The following is a 21,912-nucleotide window of genomic DNA, read 5'->3' on the forward strand; positions in this document are numbered from 1 at the left end:
TATTTCAAACATTTCTGTGTCTGTGGACCCAGAATGTTCTTCTAGCTGCTGGTCACCATCATTACTCTCATTCATTAGCTTAATAGTACTTATCATATTTGAAGCATTGTCAGTTACGACAGAAAGAACTTGCTCTTTTTTAAGTTCATAGTCTTGCAGAACCTTTTCCACCAAGACCTGGAGAAACTCACTGGTGTGATGAGCTTTGGTGTCTTTTACTGCCAATGTCTTGGTAACTATTTCATTTTTGTCACAAACAAATCGGACATTGATGGCAAAATAGTTCACTCTGTGACGTGTGCAGGCATCCATTTTAACCCCTTAACGACCGCCGATACGCCTTTTAACGGCGGTAATTAAGGGTACTTAAACCACAGCGCCGTTAATTCACGGCGCTGTGATTTAAGTGAATAGCGCCCCCCAGTGTCGGATTTTCTCCGGGGTCTCGGCTGCCAGGGGTAGCCGAGACCCCAGAGAACATGAATCGGTCGGTTTTTACCGACCCCCGCTTTTGCGATCGCCGTTATTAACCCTATAACGGCGACCGCAAAAAAAAAAAGCCGCGATTTTACATTTAATTTCTCTTTCCTCTGATGTGATCGCACATCAGAGGATAGAGAAATAGGGTCCCCGATCCCCCCGGTCCCCTCCCGGTACCTCTCCCTTGTCCTCCGTCCCCTCCCGGTGGTCCCGCGCCCGCCGGCGTCATCCGATGGGCGCCGCCATCTTGAAAATGGCAGGCGCATGCGCAGTGCGCCCGCCGGGAATCTGCTGGCTCTGGCTGGCAGATTCCATTCATTATTTTGATCACTATGATAAACGATCATAGTGATCAAAATAATAAAAATAGTACATAACCCCCCCGTTTATCACCCCCTTATTTAGGCACACATAATGAAATAAAAAAATATATTTTTTTTCAGTTTTCCATAAGGGTTAGGGTTAGGCTAGGGTTAGGGTTAGGCTAGGGTTAGGCTAGGGTTAGGGTTAGGCTAGGGTTAGGCTAGGGTTAGGGTTAGGCTAGGGTTAGGGTTAGGCTAGGGTTAGGGTTAGGCTAGGGTTAGGGTTAGGCTAGGGTTAGGCTAGGGTTAGGGCTAGGGTTAGGGTTGGGCTTGGGTTAAGGGTTAGGGTTGGGCTAGGGTTAGGGTTGGGCTAGGGTTAAGGGATAGGGTTGGGCTAGGGTTAAGGGTTAGGGTTGGGCTAGGGTTAAGGGTTAGGGTTGGGCTAGGGTTGGGCTAGGGTTAGGGCGAACTAGGATTAGGATTAGGGATTAGGGTTGGGATTAGGGTTAGGGGTGTGTTGGGGTTAGGGTTGGAGCAAGAATTGAGGGGTTTCCACTATTTACCAACTTTGGGGGTCTAAAAATTGGGGTCTAAAAAATCACTTTTGTGGAAATAAAAAAGACTTTTTATTTTCACGGCTCTGCGTTTATAAACTTCTGTGACGCGCTTGGGGGTTCAAAGTGCTCACCACACATCTAGATAAGTTCCTTAGGGGGTCTAATTTCCAAAATGGGGTCACTTGTGGGGGGTTTCCACTGTTTAGGCCCATCAGGGGCTCTGCAAACGCAACATGATGCCCGCAGACCATTCCATCAAAGTCTGCATTCCAAAATGGCACTCCTTCCCTTCCGAGCTCTCCCATGCACCCAAACAGTGGTCCCACCCCCACATATGGGGTATCAGTGTACTCAGGACAAATCGCATAATAACTGTGGGGGTATGATTTCTCCTGTTACCCTTGTAAAAATAAAAATTTGGGCGCGAAAAGATCATTTTTGTGGAAAAAAAATGGATTTCTTATTTTCACGGCTCTACGTTATAAACTTCTGTGAAGCACTTGAAGGTTCAAAGTGCTCACCACACATCTAGATAAGTTCCTTCATGGGTCTAGTTTCCAAAATGGAGTCACTTGTTGGGGGTTTCCACTGTTTAGGCCCATCAGGGGCTCTGCAAACGCAACATGATGCCCGCAGACCATTCCATCAAAGTCTGCATTCCAAAATGGCACTCCTTCCCTTCCAAGCTCTCCCATGCACCCAAACAGTGGTTCCTCCCCACATATGGGGTATCAGCGTACTCAGGACAAATCGCATAATAACTGTGGGGGTATGATTTCTCCTGTTACCCTTGTAAAAATAAAAATTTGGGGGTGAAAAGATCATTTTTGTGGAAAAAAAAATGGATTTCTTATTTTCACGGCTCTACGTTATAAACTTCTGTGAAGCACTTGAAGGTTCAAAGTGCTCACCACACATCTAGATAAGTTCCTTAATGGGTCTAGTTTCCAAAATGGGGTCACTTGTTGGAGTTTTCCACTGTTTAGGCACATTAAGGGCTCTCCGAACGCAACATGGCATCCGATCTTAATTCCAGCCAATTCTGCGTTGAAAAAGTCAAACGGTGTTCCATCCCTTGCGAGCTCTGCCGTGTGCTGAAAAAGGGGTTTACCCCCACATATGGGGTATCGGCGTATTCAGGAGAAATTGTACAACAAGTTTTGTGGTTGATTTTCTCTTTTAACACTTGTGAAAATAAAAAAAATTGGTTCTGAAGTAATTTTTTTCCAAAAAAAAGTTAAATGTTAATTTTTTCCATCCACATTGCTTTCGTTCCTGTGAAGCACTTAAAGGGTTAATAAACTTCTTGAATGTGGTTTTGAGCACCTTGAGGGGTCTAGTTTTTAGAATGGTGCCACTTTTGGGTATTTTCTGTCATGTACACCCCTCAAAATGACTTTAAATATGATGTGGTCCCTAAAAAAAAATGGCTTTGTAAATTTTGTTGTAAAAATGAGAAATCGCTGGTCAACTTTTAACCCTTATAACGTCCTAACAAAAAAAAATTTTGCATCCAAAATTGTGCTGATGTAAAGTAGACATGTGGGAAATGTTATTTATTAAGAAATTTATGTGACACATCTCTCTGATTTAAGGGCATAAAAATTTAAAGTTTTAAAATTGCAAAATTTTAAATTTTTTTGCCATATTTCTGTTTTTTTCATAAATAAACACAAGACTTATCGAAGAAATTTTACCACTAACATGAAGTACAATATGTCACGAAAAAACAATCTCAGAATCAGCAGGATCCATTAAAGCGTTCCAGAGTTATAACCTCATAAAGGGACAGTGGTCAGAATTGTAAAAATTGGCCTGGTCATTAAGCTGCAAACTGGCTCTGTCGCTAAGGGGTTAAGAAACAGAAAGCGTCCCTTGAGAGTTTTTTTAAGTTCTTCCTTTTGTTTAAAAGCTTCTTCGATTACTAATTTTCTAATACTCTCTCTCTTCAGAGAAACACCAAGCTTGCGGGCCATTTCCCCATTCAGACACATAAAAGCTGGTCGTGAAAATAATGAAATAGGCACACTATCCTTTACAACAAGCTCTATGATCTGTTTTTTAAATGTATCTACTGTCATTGTCACAGTAACTTTGTCACTGACAAAATATCTTGCAACTGATGGCTGCAAAGTTCTCTGCTCCTTTCTTTGGCTGGAAGAGCTGGGCACTGGTTCATTGGTTTGGATGCAGTCTTTCTCATCCACTGCTTTCAGTACTTCTGGATGAAAGCGCTGTAAATGTCTCTTTAGATTAGAAGCTCTGGTAGGAGCATTTTTATCTTTGCCTGAATATGCACTCATCTTGGCTTCACAGCATTTGTTTTCATCTGGATAATTTGTCATACACTGACAGACATAATGTTTTCTATCTTGAGTGATGGTGAAATGTTCAAATACAGCTGATTTAATGTGATGCTTCTTTGACATTCTCAGGTTTTTAATTCTGCATTCACAATCCAAATGACAATTGTTTTTCCTAAAAACAATTGTACAAAATTATTGCCAGGTCGTACAACTGATATAGTGGTCAGTAATACTGTTATTATTCCTCATGTACTCACAGTTAACTGATGCAAAGTTTGTTGAAAGGATTATACTTCTTACAGTCTTCCTCTTCTGAGTAGCAGGCAGCTGTGAGATGCTTGGAAGACGCACACCTAGTATGATCTAGTCTAGAGGAGGAGCTTTACTACTAAGAATTTGCAACACATTTTCACTTTCAGTTTCATACATTGTAAGTAGGGGGGTTGGGGCAGCATGAGGTTAACCAAGTATAAGATTAGATAAGGGCAGTGGAGAACAGTGACACACAAGAAGTAAGAAATGTCTCTATCTCCAGCAGAACTGCTTATCACTGTTGTTCATAGTTTGATAGAACATATATATTTGAGTAACATTTATAAAATTCATATGAAGGTTCAATTATGAAATATTAATACATTTTTTTTTTAAAGCTGGAGTCGGTACATTTCTACCGACTCCGACTCCAACCAAAACTAACTCCGACTCCGACTCCACAGCCCTGGTTGGTGGGCCTTGAGGACTGGAGTTGGGGAACCCTGTTCTATCATACAGACCCCTCAAAGTGACTTCAATTGTGATGTGGTCCCTAAAAATAAAATGGTGTTGTAAAAATGAGAAATCGCTGGTCAACTTTTAACCATATAACTTCCTAACAAAAAAAAAATTTTTGGTTCCCAAATTGTGCTGATGTAAAGTAAACATATGGGAAATGTTACTTAAGTTTTTTGTGTGCCGTATCTCTGTGATTTAAGAGCATAAAAATTCACTGTGGTCGGCGCTCATAGCAAGTGAGCATTTCTGCTACACACAGGAGATCTGATCATCGCCTGTGTGTAGCAGAGGTGATCAAAGTACTGCAGCTTCTTGTCTCCCATGGAGACAATTGAAGCATGCAAAAAGAAAAAAAATGATTTTAAAAAATTTTTAAAAAATAAATAAAAGTTCAAGTCACCCCCTTTAGCTCCATTCAAAATAAAACAATAAAAATACAAATATACACATAATTGGTATCGCTGCATTCAGAATCGCACGATCTATCAATATATTTAAAAAGAATTAACCTGATCACTAAATGACATAATGAGAAAAAAATTAAAAAACCCAGAATTATGTTTTTTTGGTCGCCGCTACATTGCAATAAAATGCAATAACGGGCGATCATAAGATCGTATCTACACCAATGTGGTATCGATAAAAACGTCAGCTCGTCGTGCCAAAAATACGCCCTCACCCAGCCTCAGATCATGAAAAATGGAGATGCTACAAGTCTTGGAACATGGCACCTTTTTTTTCTCGGGCGTCCGACATGGGCGTACTATTACGCCCAACTTCGAAGGGGTTAACAAGTACTCCATGTTTTCCAAGTGTCAAATTTAAGGGGTTGCCAACTTGCTAAAATCCTGTTTTGTTTGAAGGGCCTGCCAGCAATAAATTAAACACGGGGGGCGGGGTGGGGGGTGGGGACACTGCGGGAGCACGCCCAGCCCCATCAAGCATCTGTGGACAAATCAAGCAGTTTCTGTCAAGCATCACCTTAGCAGAAGACTTTCTATTGAAATCAATGGCCTGTATCCATAAAGCAGATAGATATTCAAGTTCCTCCAGAGTGGGAGATGCTTTTTGTAACTCCTCCCTGCTTTGACTTATTGATGAGAGTCTTAAAGGGGCTGTCCATTCTTAAACTACAAATCTGCAGCCACTCTACGTGACTGCAGACTTGTGAATCCTCACATCGTGCATACTGCGCGCTGTGGAGATTCGCTGTTGTGTGACTGCAAGTCCGCGATAAGCGTACTCCTGTTCACATTACGACTAGATGGGCTCGGCCCTGCTCAATGCAAGTGTATTAAATGAGTCCAGGAACATTTCTTTTTTTTTTATGACTCTTTTTATTAAATTTTCAGTATCAAACACAATATAATCCAGGAACATTTCTAGTCGTAATGTGGTCAGGAGTACGCATATCACATACTTGCAATCAAATTACCACCCGCTCCCATCTCTGGAGAATCCTAACAGTGCATAGTGAGTGGCTACAGACTTGTAGCTTAAGACCAGACAACTGGTTTAAATATGGTGATCGCCTACATTTATGAAAACATACAAAAACACTTTGGATGTTTTGTAGTTTCCTGGTCATTTTTCCAAATCTTCCACAGGAATGGGAATCATTAAACACTGGGTTGAGAGTATATCTATATGGTAGTTTTAGGCTGTTCATATTCAATCTGAACCCGTTTGGGTTTCCATTTTCAGATATTTTGATTTACTTGTCCGGTCATCTAAGTCATTATTGGATTCATTGGGAAGGTTTTATTTTGTACAGTAGCCCAGCTCTCCTCTGGTCAGATAAATTTTACGCAGGACATATCTGAAAGACACAGTAATGCAATAAAAATGAAGGTCAAATTCAAAGGTCATTGGGTTTGGATGTTTGCCCTTTTATATAAAAGAAAACTCTCTTGGATTGGCCATAGCCTTTAATTAATCACTGTCCCCAGCTCACTAAGCCACCTCAAGCCAAAGCACACATCATTGCCTACAGGGTTTTTTTTTTCTGTAGGAAAAGCGCATGCACCAAAATGAAATAGAACTGTTCAGATGCCATGAGGCATTGTCTGAGCCCAGTTAAATCTGGCAGTCAGCTAGAGATTTGCATGCCCAGTAATTGGAAAGAGAACAAGGCAAAGATCTGAGACTTCTCTGCGAATTTAAATAAATAGGTCAAGTACAATGTTGATTTGTTGTCAATAGTGAAAAAGGAAAAAAAAAAACACCTTTTTGCAAGAGCAGAGATAAAGGATTGAAGTCTCATTTAACTAAAAATCAACGTGAAATGCTCTTATCTTAGTGATTATAGCCAGGGTTGCTAGAATTCATTCTGCAATGTAGTATGTGTGGCTGTTTTTCTCTATAGGAAATGTACAGTAATGTGCAAAACTTTTAGGGAGGTGTTGAAAAATGATCCACAGTAAGAATGCTTTGAAAAATAGAAGTTTTAGTAGTGTATGTTTATCATAGAATAAAGTGCAAAGTGAATGAGCAAAGGAGAAATCATAAATCAATATTTTTTGTGATCACCCTTTCCCTTCATAGCAGCATCAATTCTTCTAGGTACAATTGTACAAAGTCAGGGATTTGTTAGGATGTTAGATAGGTGTTTAATTAACTAATAGTACCAAATAGTTGATAATGATCGTCACAGTCATTAACTGAAACAGAAACCGCTATGTAGGTTTAAAACTGGGTGAGTAACTGCCTCTGCTATAAAGGGGAGGTTTTGGAAGACCGTTTCATGTCAAAGATCGTACACCATATGAAGACTGAGCACAGCATGTAGTTATACTGCATCATCAAAGTCCTAAGCAAAGATTTCAAAGCAAACTGGGGCCTTCAAAATGCATTGTTCAAGCTCTTTTGCAAATGAAAACGCACTAAGAAATGGGCAACGTTGACGACCGTAAATGCAGTGTTCAGCCAAGGAAACATGCTTCCCTTTTAAATCTAAAGATGTCCAGCAGTGCCAAAACCTTAGAACTGGCTAGAAATGGTCTTCATGGAAGAACAAAAACATGGCAGCTGGGGCTCTGGACTGATGATTTAAAATTCGAAATATTTGGCTATAACAGAGGGCAGTTGGTTCACCGAATGGCTGGAGAGTTTTACATTAATAAGTGTCTTCAGGCAACAGTAAAGCCCTAGCTCATGTGATGATACTTTTAAGTCAATTGACTTGGGGGTTCGTTCAGGATTAATGGTGTTCACAATGCTGAGAAATAAAGGCAGATACTTACCCTTCATGCAATACCATCATGGAGGCATCTGATTGGCTGCAAATTTATTCTGTTGTAAATTTCTACAAAATATCTGATATTGTACAAGTGACCATAGAGGAATTGATGCTGTTTTGAAAGCAAAGAATGGTTAGGCCAAACATTTATGTGATAGAAATATCTATTTTTTTCATTCACTTAACAGTTTGTTAATGAAAATAATTTATTAACAATTCTATTTTAAAGCATTTTTTTCATTGCAGCACTTTTCCAGACTTGCTTAAAACTTTTGCACAGTATTAAATATGATCAGGTTGGGTCTGGTCCATTAAAGTTTCATGAAAAGAAACTTTACTAAAATGAAATCGAACAATCAGTTATATAAAGACTATAAATGGAAGATATATTACTTAGTGAGTTGGGTGCAACCGGAAAGAACGCAACAAGTACCGTAAATATTCCTTTTTGATGCCCTACCATACAGAAAGGGTTGTCTACCTAACTTAGTAATTACACAGATGTGTGTTGTAGTTGGTGAAGTTTCTAACTTTTATCATGTGGATTTTTGAGAGGTTAAGATTGACATACTCTTGTGTTTGATCAATTCAGGCAGCCATTGTTAAAGTTCTGCACAGTGAAGATCGAAAGAGATTGAAAGACTCTCCATTCATTGGGCTTGTGTTTGATGAGACCATGGATATCACAGAACATCGAAGTCTTAGAGTGCTCACTACATCCATTTCACCATGTGATGGACAACTGTATATCTCATTCCTGGGCAAGTTTGAGCTGTGTTCAGGGGATGCCATTTCTATATTAGACAAAGTGAAAGACATATTGAATGATTTTCAAATCCCACCTAAGAAAGTATCGTGGTTTAGTACTGATGGTACATCACTAATGGCAGATAGCCAGAATGGTGTTGGTGAACGGCTGAAGTCTTTTTGTCCACTTGTATCAGAGTTTCACAATATTTCACACAGAAGATCTTTGCTTCCAAGTGAGAGTTTTACCAGTGTAGAATATGCAAGAAAATATGAAAGTGTTATAGATGCAGTATATAGACTGTATGGAAATAAAAATGGGGAAAATCAAAGCTTTAATGAGTTACATAATATTCTCAACATCTGTGGCATAGACTTAAATTGTGCAAGAATGGTTCAATGGATGTCCATATTGCCAGCTGTCGAAACCATTGACTCTTCTTGGCCAACTCTTGTTCTTTTACTTGAAAGTGAATCTGCCAAGTCTCCCATAGCCAGTGGACTGTGCTTGGAGCTAAGAAAATTCTGGTTTGTGGCTTTTACCAAGGTTTTACTTGATATACTTCCTATCTTCCAAAAACTGAACCAGTTATTCCAGATTGAGGAACTTGATATATCCATGATAAATCCAATAGTAACAGCATCACATGCAACCCTGCACGCTCAAAAATCTACAAATGGACAGAACTTTCAAGAGTTCCTTAATGAGCTGAATGAGCATCCTGATGAGGACAGTGAGAGCAGGTTTTCCTACAAAGGAGTAGAATTGGTTGACTGCTCCAAAGCCCAATTGAAAAACTTTGAACTTATAAAAGAATCTTGTCTTGAAAATGTGTGCAAGAACCTACAGGACCGATTTCCTAGTAGTGTACTGAAGGTTATAAGCTCTTTTTCAGTTGTGTTCAACCCAAAGAGTTACCCATCCTCCCTGGATGACATTGGTTCTTATGGTGAAATGGAATTACGGCTGCTTCTTCAGTATTTCTGCCATGTTTTGGTTCCTGAAAGAGCATCAAATGACTTTGCTCTCTTCAAGCGTATTGTGTTCAGCCTTAGCCACTTGAGTTTTAGAGATCTTTGTGTGAAGCTGGTCCATTCCAGCTCTGAGATGCATGAACTTTTTCCTGATTTTACTGTCTTAGCTGCTGTTGTTCTAGTCATGCCTCTTGGGACTGTACTCTTTGATAAAATAAGTAAGGTGAAAGAGCTACAGAAGCCAAGAAGTGATTGGGAAATAATGGCCGGTAACCTTAACGATGTTCTTAAAATTGCGATCGATGGACCACTACTTAATGAGCTAGACTTTTCTAAAGCAATTCATTACTTTGAAAACAGAAGGGAGTCAGAGTCCGTTGTCTCAAATGGAAGGTGGGGAGCCCAAAGAGTATGAAGTAGTAGTCACAATGTGATCACACAAGTTTCTAGAAAAAACGGGGTTATAACTTTTATTTGATGTTTATCCTAGAGATTGATAGAACTTGACAGGATGGTTGTACCAAGATGGCTCTATATGACCTAGTACAGGGAAAAAGACGAAGACGATACCTGTTTTGTAGTAAGCCAATGTTCCAGCACTGAAAAAATGAGCTTTGTGTTCAGATCTGGAATAATGGGATCCACACGATTTGTGCAGATAAAATCTGCAGTGAATGGCAGTGGGCGGCATGGTGGCTCAGTGGTTAGCACTGCATCCTGGCAGAGCTGGAGTCCTGGGGTCAAATCCCACCAAGGACAACATCTGCAAGTAGTTTGTGTATTCTCACCGTGTTTGCGTGGGTTTCCTCCCACATTCCAAAGACATACTGATGGGGAATTTAGATTGTGAGCCCCATGGGGGACAGTGCCGATTATGTTTATAAAGCGCTGTGGAATTAATGGCGCTATGTAAATGAGTAAAATAATAATTATACCACATGCAAATTGCAGGCTAATTTTCATGTGGTTTCAAAGCTTGGTTTCTCAGTGCTGGAACATTCTTACTACAAAGCAGGGATCCCCTTTATTGTTCCACATGTACTAGTTTGACTAGTAACATTTTCTTGACCGGTTCCCTTTAAAAATAGGAAACAATTATCTATTGGCGTTCAGTATTTTTAGTCAATATTCCATGAAGATGTTAAGTGTCTGACATTGTACTCCAAAGTTCTGCTTTATGGAAATTATCTTTAACATGTGTAATGTAATGTCCATTTCCCATGTTATTATGTTGTGGCATGAGATGTGACCAACTTTATTTTTTAGAAAACTGAGAAAGTGAAAACAAAACCTGAGTATGTTGTATATTTTCAATAACGTGAACATTTTTTATATTCAAACGGACTTGTTCTTCTTTACTTATTATTTATTAATAAGTTGATGTTCTTACCAAAGTGTATAGGACTTAAGTCAGGTAGTTCCTAGTTTTTGAAACATTGTCAGAAGCATATCCCGGTTGGGCATAAAGCTCCAAAGTATTCTTCCTCCACTAAACGTCTTTCCACTTTTTATTACAGTTTTTAAAGCAGCTTTATGGCCATACAGATTAGAATAGAATCCATGATATCATTTCAAAGTATGCAATTCCGACTTTGACAATCTTAGCATGTGTCCATATACACTAGAAAAGTGGAAACATTAAAATAAAAGCCTTTTCATAACACATGTTTCTGTCTGTGTAAACTACAAACAATTCCTTTGGGAAATAAATATTCATAAGTATTGGGTTTATCAAATTTTGGAAAACCAGCGAGATAGAAAGCTTCTTAATGACTCATTCACATCAGTAAATTGATTTACTGCATTGTCAAAGTTAAAATCCACCAGTTTGTGAAATTGACTTGTCCAATAAACATACTGGTACATCAGGTGCACTGTGTCCTAAAAAGCAGTGCTTTTAATCCAACACAACACTTTACCAGAGTGGAAGTTGCCATGTTGTAAGTCATGAATATATGCAGTGAAAGGAGGTTTCTTACACACATGGTTAACTGTTAGGTATTAGCTCAAAACAAGATGGATTGTAGAAAAAATAAAAACACAACTTGTATAATCCTAAATCAAATTTTAAGGGTACTAGGGTCTAACAGAACATAATGCACTTATTTAGCTCTGCTGCAACAGAGCCTGGAGACTGTTATATGTGAGAAGGGATTTACAGATATCCTCAAAATGCTGCTGATGTGAAAAGTCTTTTACAATAAAGATTAAGTGGCTAGAATTGTCCTTTATTCTTCAGACTTTGTCGTATAAAAGGAATATTGCCTCTTCTGCAATTAGTGATTATTGATGATTTGCTACTTCAGGAACATTTGTGGTTATATGTTGTAAAAGAAGAGAAGAGATTAGAAAAAAACAGAAACCAAAGTGCCCATAATTCAAGTAAAATGGTATAACCTTAATTGAACATGCAAGCAATAGGTGATGGGTATATAAAAGAAAAAGGATGCCCATTCAAGATGAGTCATATAATTATTTGAATCACAATTATTGTATTGAGAAACTGGGACCACAAAAAATAGATACCTGCAGGTACATATAAGACTGTATACAGATGATAATAAAAATCTTTATATAGCGCCAACATGATCCGCAATGCTTTACAGTTTAACAGTTTCAAAACACAAGTCATAAATAACAACTTTAACAATACAATAACTAAAGCAAAATAAGACGACCCTGCTCGTGAGAGCTTACAATCTACAATGAGGTGGGGGAGATGCAAAGTACAGGTGTGTATTTACAATGATGTATTTACAATAATGGTCCAGCCATCTTGAGGGAGTGAGGGATGGATGGAGATAGTGAATGGGCTACTCATGCACACTTACACATAGAATGATTTTGATTAGTGAAAGTGATAGGCCGGTCTGAACAAATGTGTTTTGAGGGAGCGCCTAAAACTATGCAAATTGTGGATAGTCCTAATTTCTTGGGGTAGAGCATTCCAGAGGATTGGCGCGGCGCGGGAGAAGTCTTGGAGTCGGGAGTGGGAGGTACGGATTAGTGCAGAGGTTAGTCGAAAGTCGTTTGCAGAGTGCAGCAGTCAGTTAGGCCGATAGATTGAAATGAGGGAGGAGATGTAGGGGGGTGCTGCACTGTGGAGAACTTTGGGTGAGAACAAGTACTTTGAATTGGATCATATAATGAATGGGCAGCCAGTGTAAGGACTGGCAAAGAGCGGACGCGTCCGAGTATCGATTAGCCAGATAGATGACCCTGGCTGCTGCATTAGGTATGGACTGGAGAGGGGATAGTCGAGTAATGGGGAGGCCTATTAATAGAGCGTTGCAGTAATCCAGGCGGGTGTGGATCAATGCTACAGTGAGGGTTTTTGTTGTTTCCATGGTGAGAAAAGGGCAGATTCTAGAAATGTTCTTTAGGTGTAAGAGGCAAGAGCGGGCAAGAGATTGTATATGGGATGTGAAGGAGAGATTGGTGTCAAATATAACACCCAGACAGCGCACCTGCTGCTGGGGTGTTATAGTGCCACCCACGGAGAGGGAAATGTCAGATTTAGGGAGGTTAGTAGATGGCGGGAGCAGAAGTTCAGTTTTGGAGAGGTTGAGTTTCAGATAGAGAGCGGACATGATGTTGGAGACTGCGGACAGACAGTCACTGGCGCTCTGTAGTACAGCGCGGGTAAGGTCGGGGGATGATGTGTATAGTTGTGTGTCATCAGCATAACGATGGTACTGAAAGCCAAATCTGCTGATGGTCTGTCCAATTGGGGCCATGTAGAGAGAGAAGAGAAGGAGGCCAAGGACTGAGCCCTGAGGTACCCCGACAGCGAGAGGAAGAGGAGATGACGTGGAGCCAGAGAACAAAACACTGAAGGAACGGTCATAAAGATAGGAAGAGAACCAGGAGAGAGCAGTGTCCTTAATGCCTAGTGACTGGAGCCTAGAGAGTAGGAGATGGTGGTCAACCGTAAACATGCATTCTGGTCACTTACTGTATGTAGGATATACTGTGACTTTATACAAAATATATGGACATAGTAGTTCCAGAGTGACACCTGCAGTGAAAAAGAAAATCCTAAAATGATCAAAATGCCTGTGTATACCGGTAATTTGTGGTATATCGGCTCACTCAGCTGTACACAGAGGTAGACACAGGAACACTGTCTCTTTAAGAACTTCCTTTGATTTATTATGTGTGGAATAAACCAAGGTGATTTTATTATGTGTGGAATAAACCAAGGTGAAGTAAAAACAAATGTAACTCTCTGGGCAAAACAGAAAAACAAACTAGCGCAAATCACAGTCCTTGTGGTAGCAGGGATCCTCCCACTAACAGCAAAACACACATAGTTCTGGTTAGTCCCAGCACAAACATTTATCTGGAATTAGCCTTTCCAGTCACACTGAACACTGAATGCCTCTGGAGGCCAACTATTTGATTTCCAGACCACACCCTGGGGTGGAGACAAGGTGGACAACCTCCCACCCACTCTATGGTTGTCCACAAAAACCCATCCCTTCACAAAAGGGCTACTTAACCCCTCACACTACTTAATGTACTGGAGGAAAAACTTCTGGGTTTTATATCACTGAAACATATCACCCCTCCTGCACCTTGCCAGTGACTTGGTCACAAATTGTATATAGATACTTACGGTACTAGAGATGTCCGTATTCGTGTGTGTAATACTTGCGGCACAAGTGTGGCAACCATGTGCCGTATCAGTACCACACGCATCGGCGCCTGAGAAGCAGCATTACAGTAAAGGCCCTTTTACATTTAGCGATGCACCAGCGATCCGACCCGGTCAGGATCGCTGGTGCATCGCTAAATGATCGCTAGTGAGCTTTCACACAGAAAGATCTCACAGCGATGCAGCAGCGACGCAGCGCACGATACTCACCTTTCACACACAGCGACCAAACGTTCTGCCCGCGTCCAGCATCGCTCGTCTCACACAGCAGGAAGCAGACAATGAGAAATGGAGCCGCCCGATCTCGCACGATCAGCGATGGACAGCGGGGGAGCCGGTCGGAGGTAAGTATCACACACTGCGATATCGCTGCTGCGTCACAAAATCAGTGACGTTTTAGCGATATTGCTAGCGATATCGCTATGTGTAAAACCCCCTTTAGCACTGTTCCCTGGCGCCAAGTGTTGTAGACAGCACTCATCATTCTCCCCTGCTCACGTCGATCACCTGCAGAGAGTTACATTCTACTGATAACAGACAAGCAAAATGAAGCATCATTTGAAATATATAAATGAAACACCACAGTGGAAACTGTAGGACAGGGGTTGGTTTAAACACCACAAACTAAAATTCATATACCAAAATGGTGTGAACAAACCAAAAGTACAAAGAAAGATATTTAAAAGAATATTTTTTATTGAAAAACAATTAAAAAATAGTACCAAAAAAAATATGTAAAAATGTCAAAATATCAGCCAGAAAATGGCGCCAACAGTAATATCCCAAAAGGGGTATTATTTGTGAGGTTGATGTCACATTTGTATTGTCTCGTGACATCAAGCCCACGGCTTAGTAATAGAGAGGTGTCTTTAAGACAGCTAGCCGTTACTAATTCTATAGTTATATGGTAAATAAAGACTGAGAATACCAGCCTCCAGCTGTTAACTTTAGCAAGGCTGGTTGTCAAAAATGAGGGAGATCCCACGCCGTTTTTTTTATTTAAATAATTTAAAAAAAAACTGCATGGGGATTCTTGATAACAAGCCTTGCTAAAGCTGACAGCTGAGGGTTTCAGCCCCCAGCTGTCAGTTTGCCTGGCTGGTTATAGAAAACACAGGGGAGCCCACGCCCTTTTTTTTAAATTTATAACGCAGGTGGCAGGTGATGAATGCTCATATCAGCCGCTCCTGCTGTCACTGTTATTAGCGGCAGCAGGTGTAGGCTGATGGGAGTAATAGTCCCATCAGCCACCGCCTGCTCTCATTGTTATCACTTGAATATAACTCATCATTCTCCCTTGCTCACGCTGATCGCCAGCAGAGCAGGGGAGAATGATGAGACATGGGTATGTGAAAGAGCCCTAAATGAAATATGTTTAAAGGGGGCTTTACACATAGCGATGTCGCTAGCAATATCGCTAAAGCGTCACCGATTTTGTGACGCAGCAGCGATATTGCTAGCGATATCGCTACATGTGATACTTACCTCCGACCGGCTCCCCCGCTGGCTATCGCTGATCGCGCGAGAACGTCCTGGGCCGTTTCTCATCGGTGGCTTCCTGCTGGGCTTCCTGCTGTTGCCGACGAGCGACGCGTGGACGCGGGCGGAGGACGTCATCGTCGCCGCGTCTGACAGGTAAGTAACGACCGCTGCTATGTCGCTGGTGAGATCTGTCTGTTTGGCAGCTCACTAGCGACCATTTAGCGATGCACCAGCGATCCTTACCAGGTCGTATTGTGGTCGGGATCGCTGGTGCATCGCTAAATGTAATGGGGCCCTAAGCCACACTCAATGGATAATTCACAGTGACTGCTAAAAGTTTCAAATGGGATTATGCGTAACTGCACTAAATAAAATAAAACAATCATGGGGACTAGTCAAAGTGCAAATAGGATTATGTATGAGCCACTATCATTAGATAAGACATTCACAGTGGTTCCTATACAGAGTCAACGCATTGACTGGTAATCTAAGGGATATAATATAGTACTGCTACATGTGTATAGGAGGTCCCAAACAGAGTGGTGGCCACCCCATTGAGTGTTTCTGATATTGCGTTCGTCAGGAGGTAACATTATCAAGGGGGCAGGTGTTTAAAAAGAGCACAATCAGCAATGAGAGGTGACTGCGTATGTGATGACGCATGTGAAGACTTAAAGTCCACCAAGACCTGGGTCATGTGATCAGTGACAACAACATCATGTGAGGGAACACGTGATCCGACGTCTGGAGAATATAAAGACACAAAGGCATTGAGGAGATCACAGGTCCGAGACACACATGCGTACTACCAAGGCAACTCACAGTGGAATAATAAAATCATTGAAAGAAAAGAAAAGTAAGCCAGCTCACCAGTAACTAATGCAGAACCTTGGAGCTCCATGCAGACAGACGTCAGGAACAACCATGGAAAAACTTTTTAGCTCCAGCTGCATGTAAAATTAATACTCTACTGAAACATATTAAAATGCGTTATGTCAAATTGCTCTCCACATAATAGCCAAAACCACGGACAGAGGCTACGCATTTCGACCTGGACGGTCTTTGCCAAAGCCATTGACAAAGACCGTCCAGGTCGAAACGCGTAGCCTCTGTCCGTGGTTTTGGCTATTATGTGGAGAGCAATTTGATATAATGCATTTTAATATGTTTCAGTAAAGAAGAGTATTAATTTTACATGCAGCTGGAGCTGAAAAGTTTTTTCAATAATAATACATATGCAAATATAGCCGCAAACTGGGAGACATATAAATAATTTGTGGAATTATTAGAATGAATCCTAAATGATGCATAGCATATGGATATGTAAGTATGACTACTTATGTCTATAAAACAATAATATTGATTATTCCTATTATAAAACACTAACACTAGTTGTGAAAGCAACCAAATCATAAATAACCCCAGCATATGTATAGTGAATGTTTAAATAAGTGAAGAGTAAATTACCAAAACTATGAAAAAATAATGCACGGTAAATAAAAAATAAAGGAATGTGAAAAGTAAGGCTGGTTTCACATTTGCGTTTTTTTTCGCGGTAATTTAGCGCTAAATAGCGCATGCGTTTTTTTTTCCTATACTTTGCATGGGATGCGCTTATGTGCGTATACACATGCGTTTGTACGCGTTTTACCGCGCATGCGTTTTTTTGCGGTATGCGCTCGGGCGCACAAAATGCAACTTGTTGCATTTTTTGTGCGTCCGATTTGCCTCAAAAAAACGCATGCGCGCGCAATGCGTTTTTTTACAGCAAGACACCCATTATAAGTCTATGGTGAGCATATGTGCGCATTGGCATGCTTATGTATGCGTTTTTTTGCACATGCGTTTTTTTTTTTACCATTAGTTTAGACAATGGAATTTAGGGGTTTGGGTAAAGTTAGGGTTAGTTAAGGGGGTTTAGGGTTAGGGTCAGGGTTAGGGTCAGGGTTAGGGTTAAGTATGGTTTGGTTAAGGGTTAGGGTCAGGGTCAGGGTTAGGGTTAAGTATAGTTTGGTTAAGGGTTAGGGTCAGGGTTAGGGTTAAGGTTAAGTATGGTTTGGTTAAGGGTTAGGGTCAGGGTTAGGGTTAAGTATGGTTTGGTTAAGGGTTAGGGTCAGGGTCAGGGTTAAGTATGGTTTGGTTAAGGGTTAGGGTCAGGGTTAGGGTTAAGTATGGTTTGGTTAAGGGTTAGGGTCAGGGTTAGGGTTAGTAAAGTCATGGTTTGGGTTAGTGTGAGTGGCCACCTAATGTTGGAAAAAAACGCAAACGCGGTAAAAACGCACTAAAAACGCACTAAAAACGCATACAAACGCTTAAAAACGCTGCGTTTTTTTCATGCATGCTCATAAAAATGCTTGAAAAAAACGCAGCAGTTGTATGCTTTTGTATGCGTTTTTCAATGCGTTTTTTTGCGGGAAAAACGCGCTGCAAAAAAAAGCAAGTGTGAAACAGGCCTAACATATGCAAAACCGTGAAGTATAAAAGTGTGTATGATACAGGTGCTTCTCGCAATATTAGAATATCATCAAAAAGTTAATTTATTTCAGCTCTTCAATTCAAAAAGTGAAACTCATATTATATAGTCATTACACACAGAGTGATCTATTTCAAGTGTTTATTTCTGTTAATGTTGATGATTATGGCTTACAGTCAATGAAAACCCAAAAGTCATTATCTCAGTAAATTAGAATACTTTATAATACCAGCTTGAAAAATTGATTTTAAAATGATTTTAAAATCTGAAATGTTGGCCTACTGAAATGTGTGTTCAGTAAATGCACTCAATATTTGGTCGGGGCTCCTTTTGCATCAATTACTGCATCAATGTGACGTGACATAGAGGTGATCAGTCTGTGGCACTGCTGAGGTGTTATGGAAGCCCAGGTTGCTTTGATAGTAGCCTTCAGCTCATCTGCATTGTTGAGTCTGGTGTCTCTCATCTTCCTCTTGACAATACCCAATAGATTCTTTATGCGGTTAAAGTCAGACGAGTTTGCTGGCCAATCAAGCACAGTGATACTTGTCACGGCTGCGACCACGGACTCGCCCTAGCCGATGCCTCCAGGTCGCCCGACCACGACGACGTGAGGCGAGCGTCCCAGGTGGGGACAGAATGTGGATCCACTGGACCACATAGGGTATCCTGGACCTACCCAGACTAGGGAAGGGTAGCGAGCAGGGTCTGTGGCAGCTGAGCATGTGGAAGAGATGGTGACGTGCAGAACTATATGACACCGCACAACTTCAGGAATGAAGACATAAAGTTTACTCAAACTAAAACATAGTACATAAACGAAACATAAGTATGCCAGGCTCCCGATTCCGCACATGAGAGAAAGGTACAAGTCACAGTATAGAAGACGAAGGCATGAGGACACCACCAGCCGATGCAGTCCAGGGTCATCTGGCACGGGCACACCAGAATGGCCCTTCTCAGGCCTCAGGCGTAGCACAGGCTCAGGAGGAAAACAGACACCGACCTCGGACAGACTTCAGACCATGGCAGGGGTCACCACGGGTTGATGCAGTCCAGGGTCATCTGGCATGGGCATATCAGGATGGCCTCTCAGGCATAGCACAGGCTCAGCCGGAGAACATCAGACACTGACCCAGGATAGACGTCATCACAGGGTGGACCCCAGGGAACCGGCGGAACATCGGGATACAGGCAGGACAGGACCAGGAACACCGGCATGGCAACATAGGTCAGCGGCTGTTTAGATCCAGGCAGAGCCGTCACCAGGAAACAAGGCTGGAGACTCCCCAGGAACACATGCCGGACCGACTCTGGAACACAGGCTGGATCACCAGGACCATGGACCAGACATCTGGACACAGACTGGATGACCAAGACCACACACCGGACATTGGGAGACATCAGGACACAGGCAGGACATCGGGACACCGGCAACACAGAGACAGGAACACCGCATGGCAACACAGGTCATCGGCTGGTTAGATTCAGGCAGAGCCGTCACCGGGAAAAAAGGCTGGAGACTCCCCAGGAACACAGGCGGGACCGACTCTGGAACACAGGCAGGACCACGGACCAGACATCTGGACACGGGCTGGACAACCAAGACCACCGACCGGACACCGAGACACATCAGGGCACAGGCAAGACATCAGGACATGGACTGGACATCGGAACATGGACTGGACATCAGGACAGCAGGGCACAAACTGGACATCAGGTCATCAGGAAGGACATCTAGACATCAGGACATCAAGGTACCAGGCGGACATCAGGTCTCAGGCAGGACATCGGGACTCGGATCTTGGATAAAACATCAGAACACTGGCATCGGACTCCAGACATCTGGCAGCGATTGACAGACTCTGGACATCAGGCTGCGGACATCAGGCTCCGGACATGAGGCTGTAGTCATCAGGCTCCTGACATCTGGCAGCGAGCGGCAGGCTCCTGGCATCGTGCAGGGAAGGATAGGATCCGGACATCTGGCGGAAGACATCAGGCACAGCCAGCACATCTGGAAGTGGTCATCAGACACCAGACATCGGGCTGCAGTCATCAGGCTCCAGACGATAGGCCACTGTCATGAGGCTCTGGACATCCGGCAGTGACCTAAAAAGGAACCCAAGCAGTCTGGTGCAAGCCCTGCCGCATTGGACTGGAACTGGCCGGGGATTGCACCAAATAACAAGCTGAGCACAGAGTAATAAAAACTCAGTGGACACACCAAACTCCTACTTCAAAGATGAACCCAGGTTAGATTGCAGAAAGTCAGTTAGCAAAGAGTCACAGTCACTGGGCACAGGGTTCAAGACACAGAAGGACCTCAGGAACATATCACAGAGGACACAGTTCAGACAGGGTCAGGTACAGGAACGGATCAAGGATTCGGGAAACAAGACACAACAGGAACAGGCCTGGATATGCAGCCTCCAGGAAAGGTGATCTGGGTATTCTGACCCCAGAGCAGGCGGAAAAACAATACAGGACAAAGGGCTTCAGCTCTCCCAGAACTGACCGCAATCAGAGCAGAAGCTGAACACACAAACACACATGGTTAGGTCCAGGAACTCAATGCGAAGCTCTGGCAACACCCCACAGGGCAGGGAAACTTTGTATAGGAGCTGCCTCATAGTGATAGGCTGGAGCAGCAAGTCTAGCACACACCCATTCCTCATAAAAGCAAGGGAGGTGTGGCCGGGCGCACCCTAAGCACAGCTAGACACAAATCATCATTGCAAAGGACACCTGGCAAGAGCTGCAAGCCTGAACACACGTGGTACGTCACGCACAGTGCAGAGGACCTTGCAACCCGCGGATGGCTTTCCACAGCGGCAGCCAGGGACCGCACAAGTGGGTGGTCATGCAGCACAGCAGAACCACACACGCATGTACGGCTACGCAGCGAAGCAGGGAACTGAGCAGCATCCATATAGGTAACAGACAACAGTATCCCAGCATTTGGTCTGACATACACTCTGAGATGTGAGGTCATATATAGACAGGTGTGTGCCTATCAGTTGAATTAAACACAGCTGGACTACAATGAAGGAGTAGGACCATCTCAAGGAGGATCACAAGGAAATGGACAGCATGTGACTTAAATGAGTGTCTGAGGCTAGTTTCACACTTGTGCCGTTTTGCGCAGCGTTTCGAGCGCACATGAAACGCATGCAAAAAACACTTATAAACGCTGCAATTTTTCGTTGCATCATCATCCGCATTACGACAAAAAACAGCGTTTACGTTTTCAAGCGTTTTTCCATGCGTTTGCGTTTTTTATGCACATGGGTTGTCTAGGTGTCACATTTCACAGGAGGAAAATCCTTGAAAAATTCTTGCAACAGACTCCACCAATGGGACAGCAGTGGGCTTGTGTTATGGGAATTCTTTATATAGAACCTGTTTACAGCTGAATTCTTCACATTGGCTTGCATTTTCTCTTGTCAACATGGATCTGCGCTGGAAGAGTTTTCACTTCAACTTGGATCTGGACATCAGGATGGCTCAGGCTTATGCAGTTGCTTGCCCTCAACAGAGGGAGAGAGAGAGAGACAGCGAAGACGGCAGTGGCGGCGTTTGTGGATACACCCGATTATTGATCTCCGAGAGCGCCGTGGTGCGTACCACACCCTCTACAGCGAGCTCCAGGCAAACCCGGAGAAATTTAGTGACTATACCCAGATGTCCCAACAAAGCTTCAAGGATTTGCTTGCTCGTGTCCAAGAAGCCATCCGGAGACAGGACACACAGCTCCGTCGTGCGATTCCTCCTGAGGAACGGCTCTTGGTCACATTACGGTACGTAATATTGCAAAACCAATGCCTGCATAATTTTCTTTGTTGTGACATGTACTATTCCAAAGCTGGCAGAATTATTGTTCTGCAATGTAGTAAACAAAATGCTGCAGAATTATTTTTAGGC

General features: G+C 42.4%; 1 protein-coding gene across 9 annotated transcripts in view; it reads left to right on the top strand.

The window, feature by feature from the left end:
* Nucleotides 1–21,912, top strand: part of LOC141086380 (zinc finger protein 385C-like) — a 453,285-nt gene that overhangs the window by 324,842 nt on the left and 106,531 nt on the right. For 6 of the 9 annotated variants that reach the window (XM_073572354.1, XM_073572357.1, XM_073572356.1 and 3 more), the window contains one exon: nt 8,247–11,597. The exons of the other annotated variants lie outside the window; for them this stretch is intronic. In XM_073572354.1, coding sequence (XP_073428455.1) covers nt 8,247–9,791 — 1,545 coding nt within the window. In that variant the 3' untranslated portion in view covers nt 9,792–11,597. Of the gene's footprint in view, nt 1–8,246; nt 11,598–21,912 lie in introns of those variants that run through there. 9 annotated transcript variants of the gene reach the window in all.

This window comes from Dendrobates tinctorius, unplaced genomic scaffold, assembly GCF_039654945.1.
Source record: "Dendrobates tinctorius isolate UK_male_01 unplaced genomic scaffold, ASM3965494v1 ptg000032l, whole genome shotgun sequence".
Taxonomy (NCBI): domain Eukaryota; kingdom Metazoa; phylum Chordata; class Amphibia; order Anura; family Dendrobatidae; genus Dendrobates; species Dendrobates tinctorius.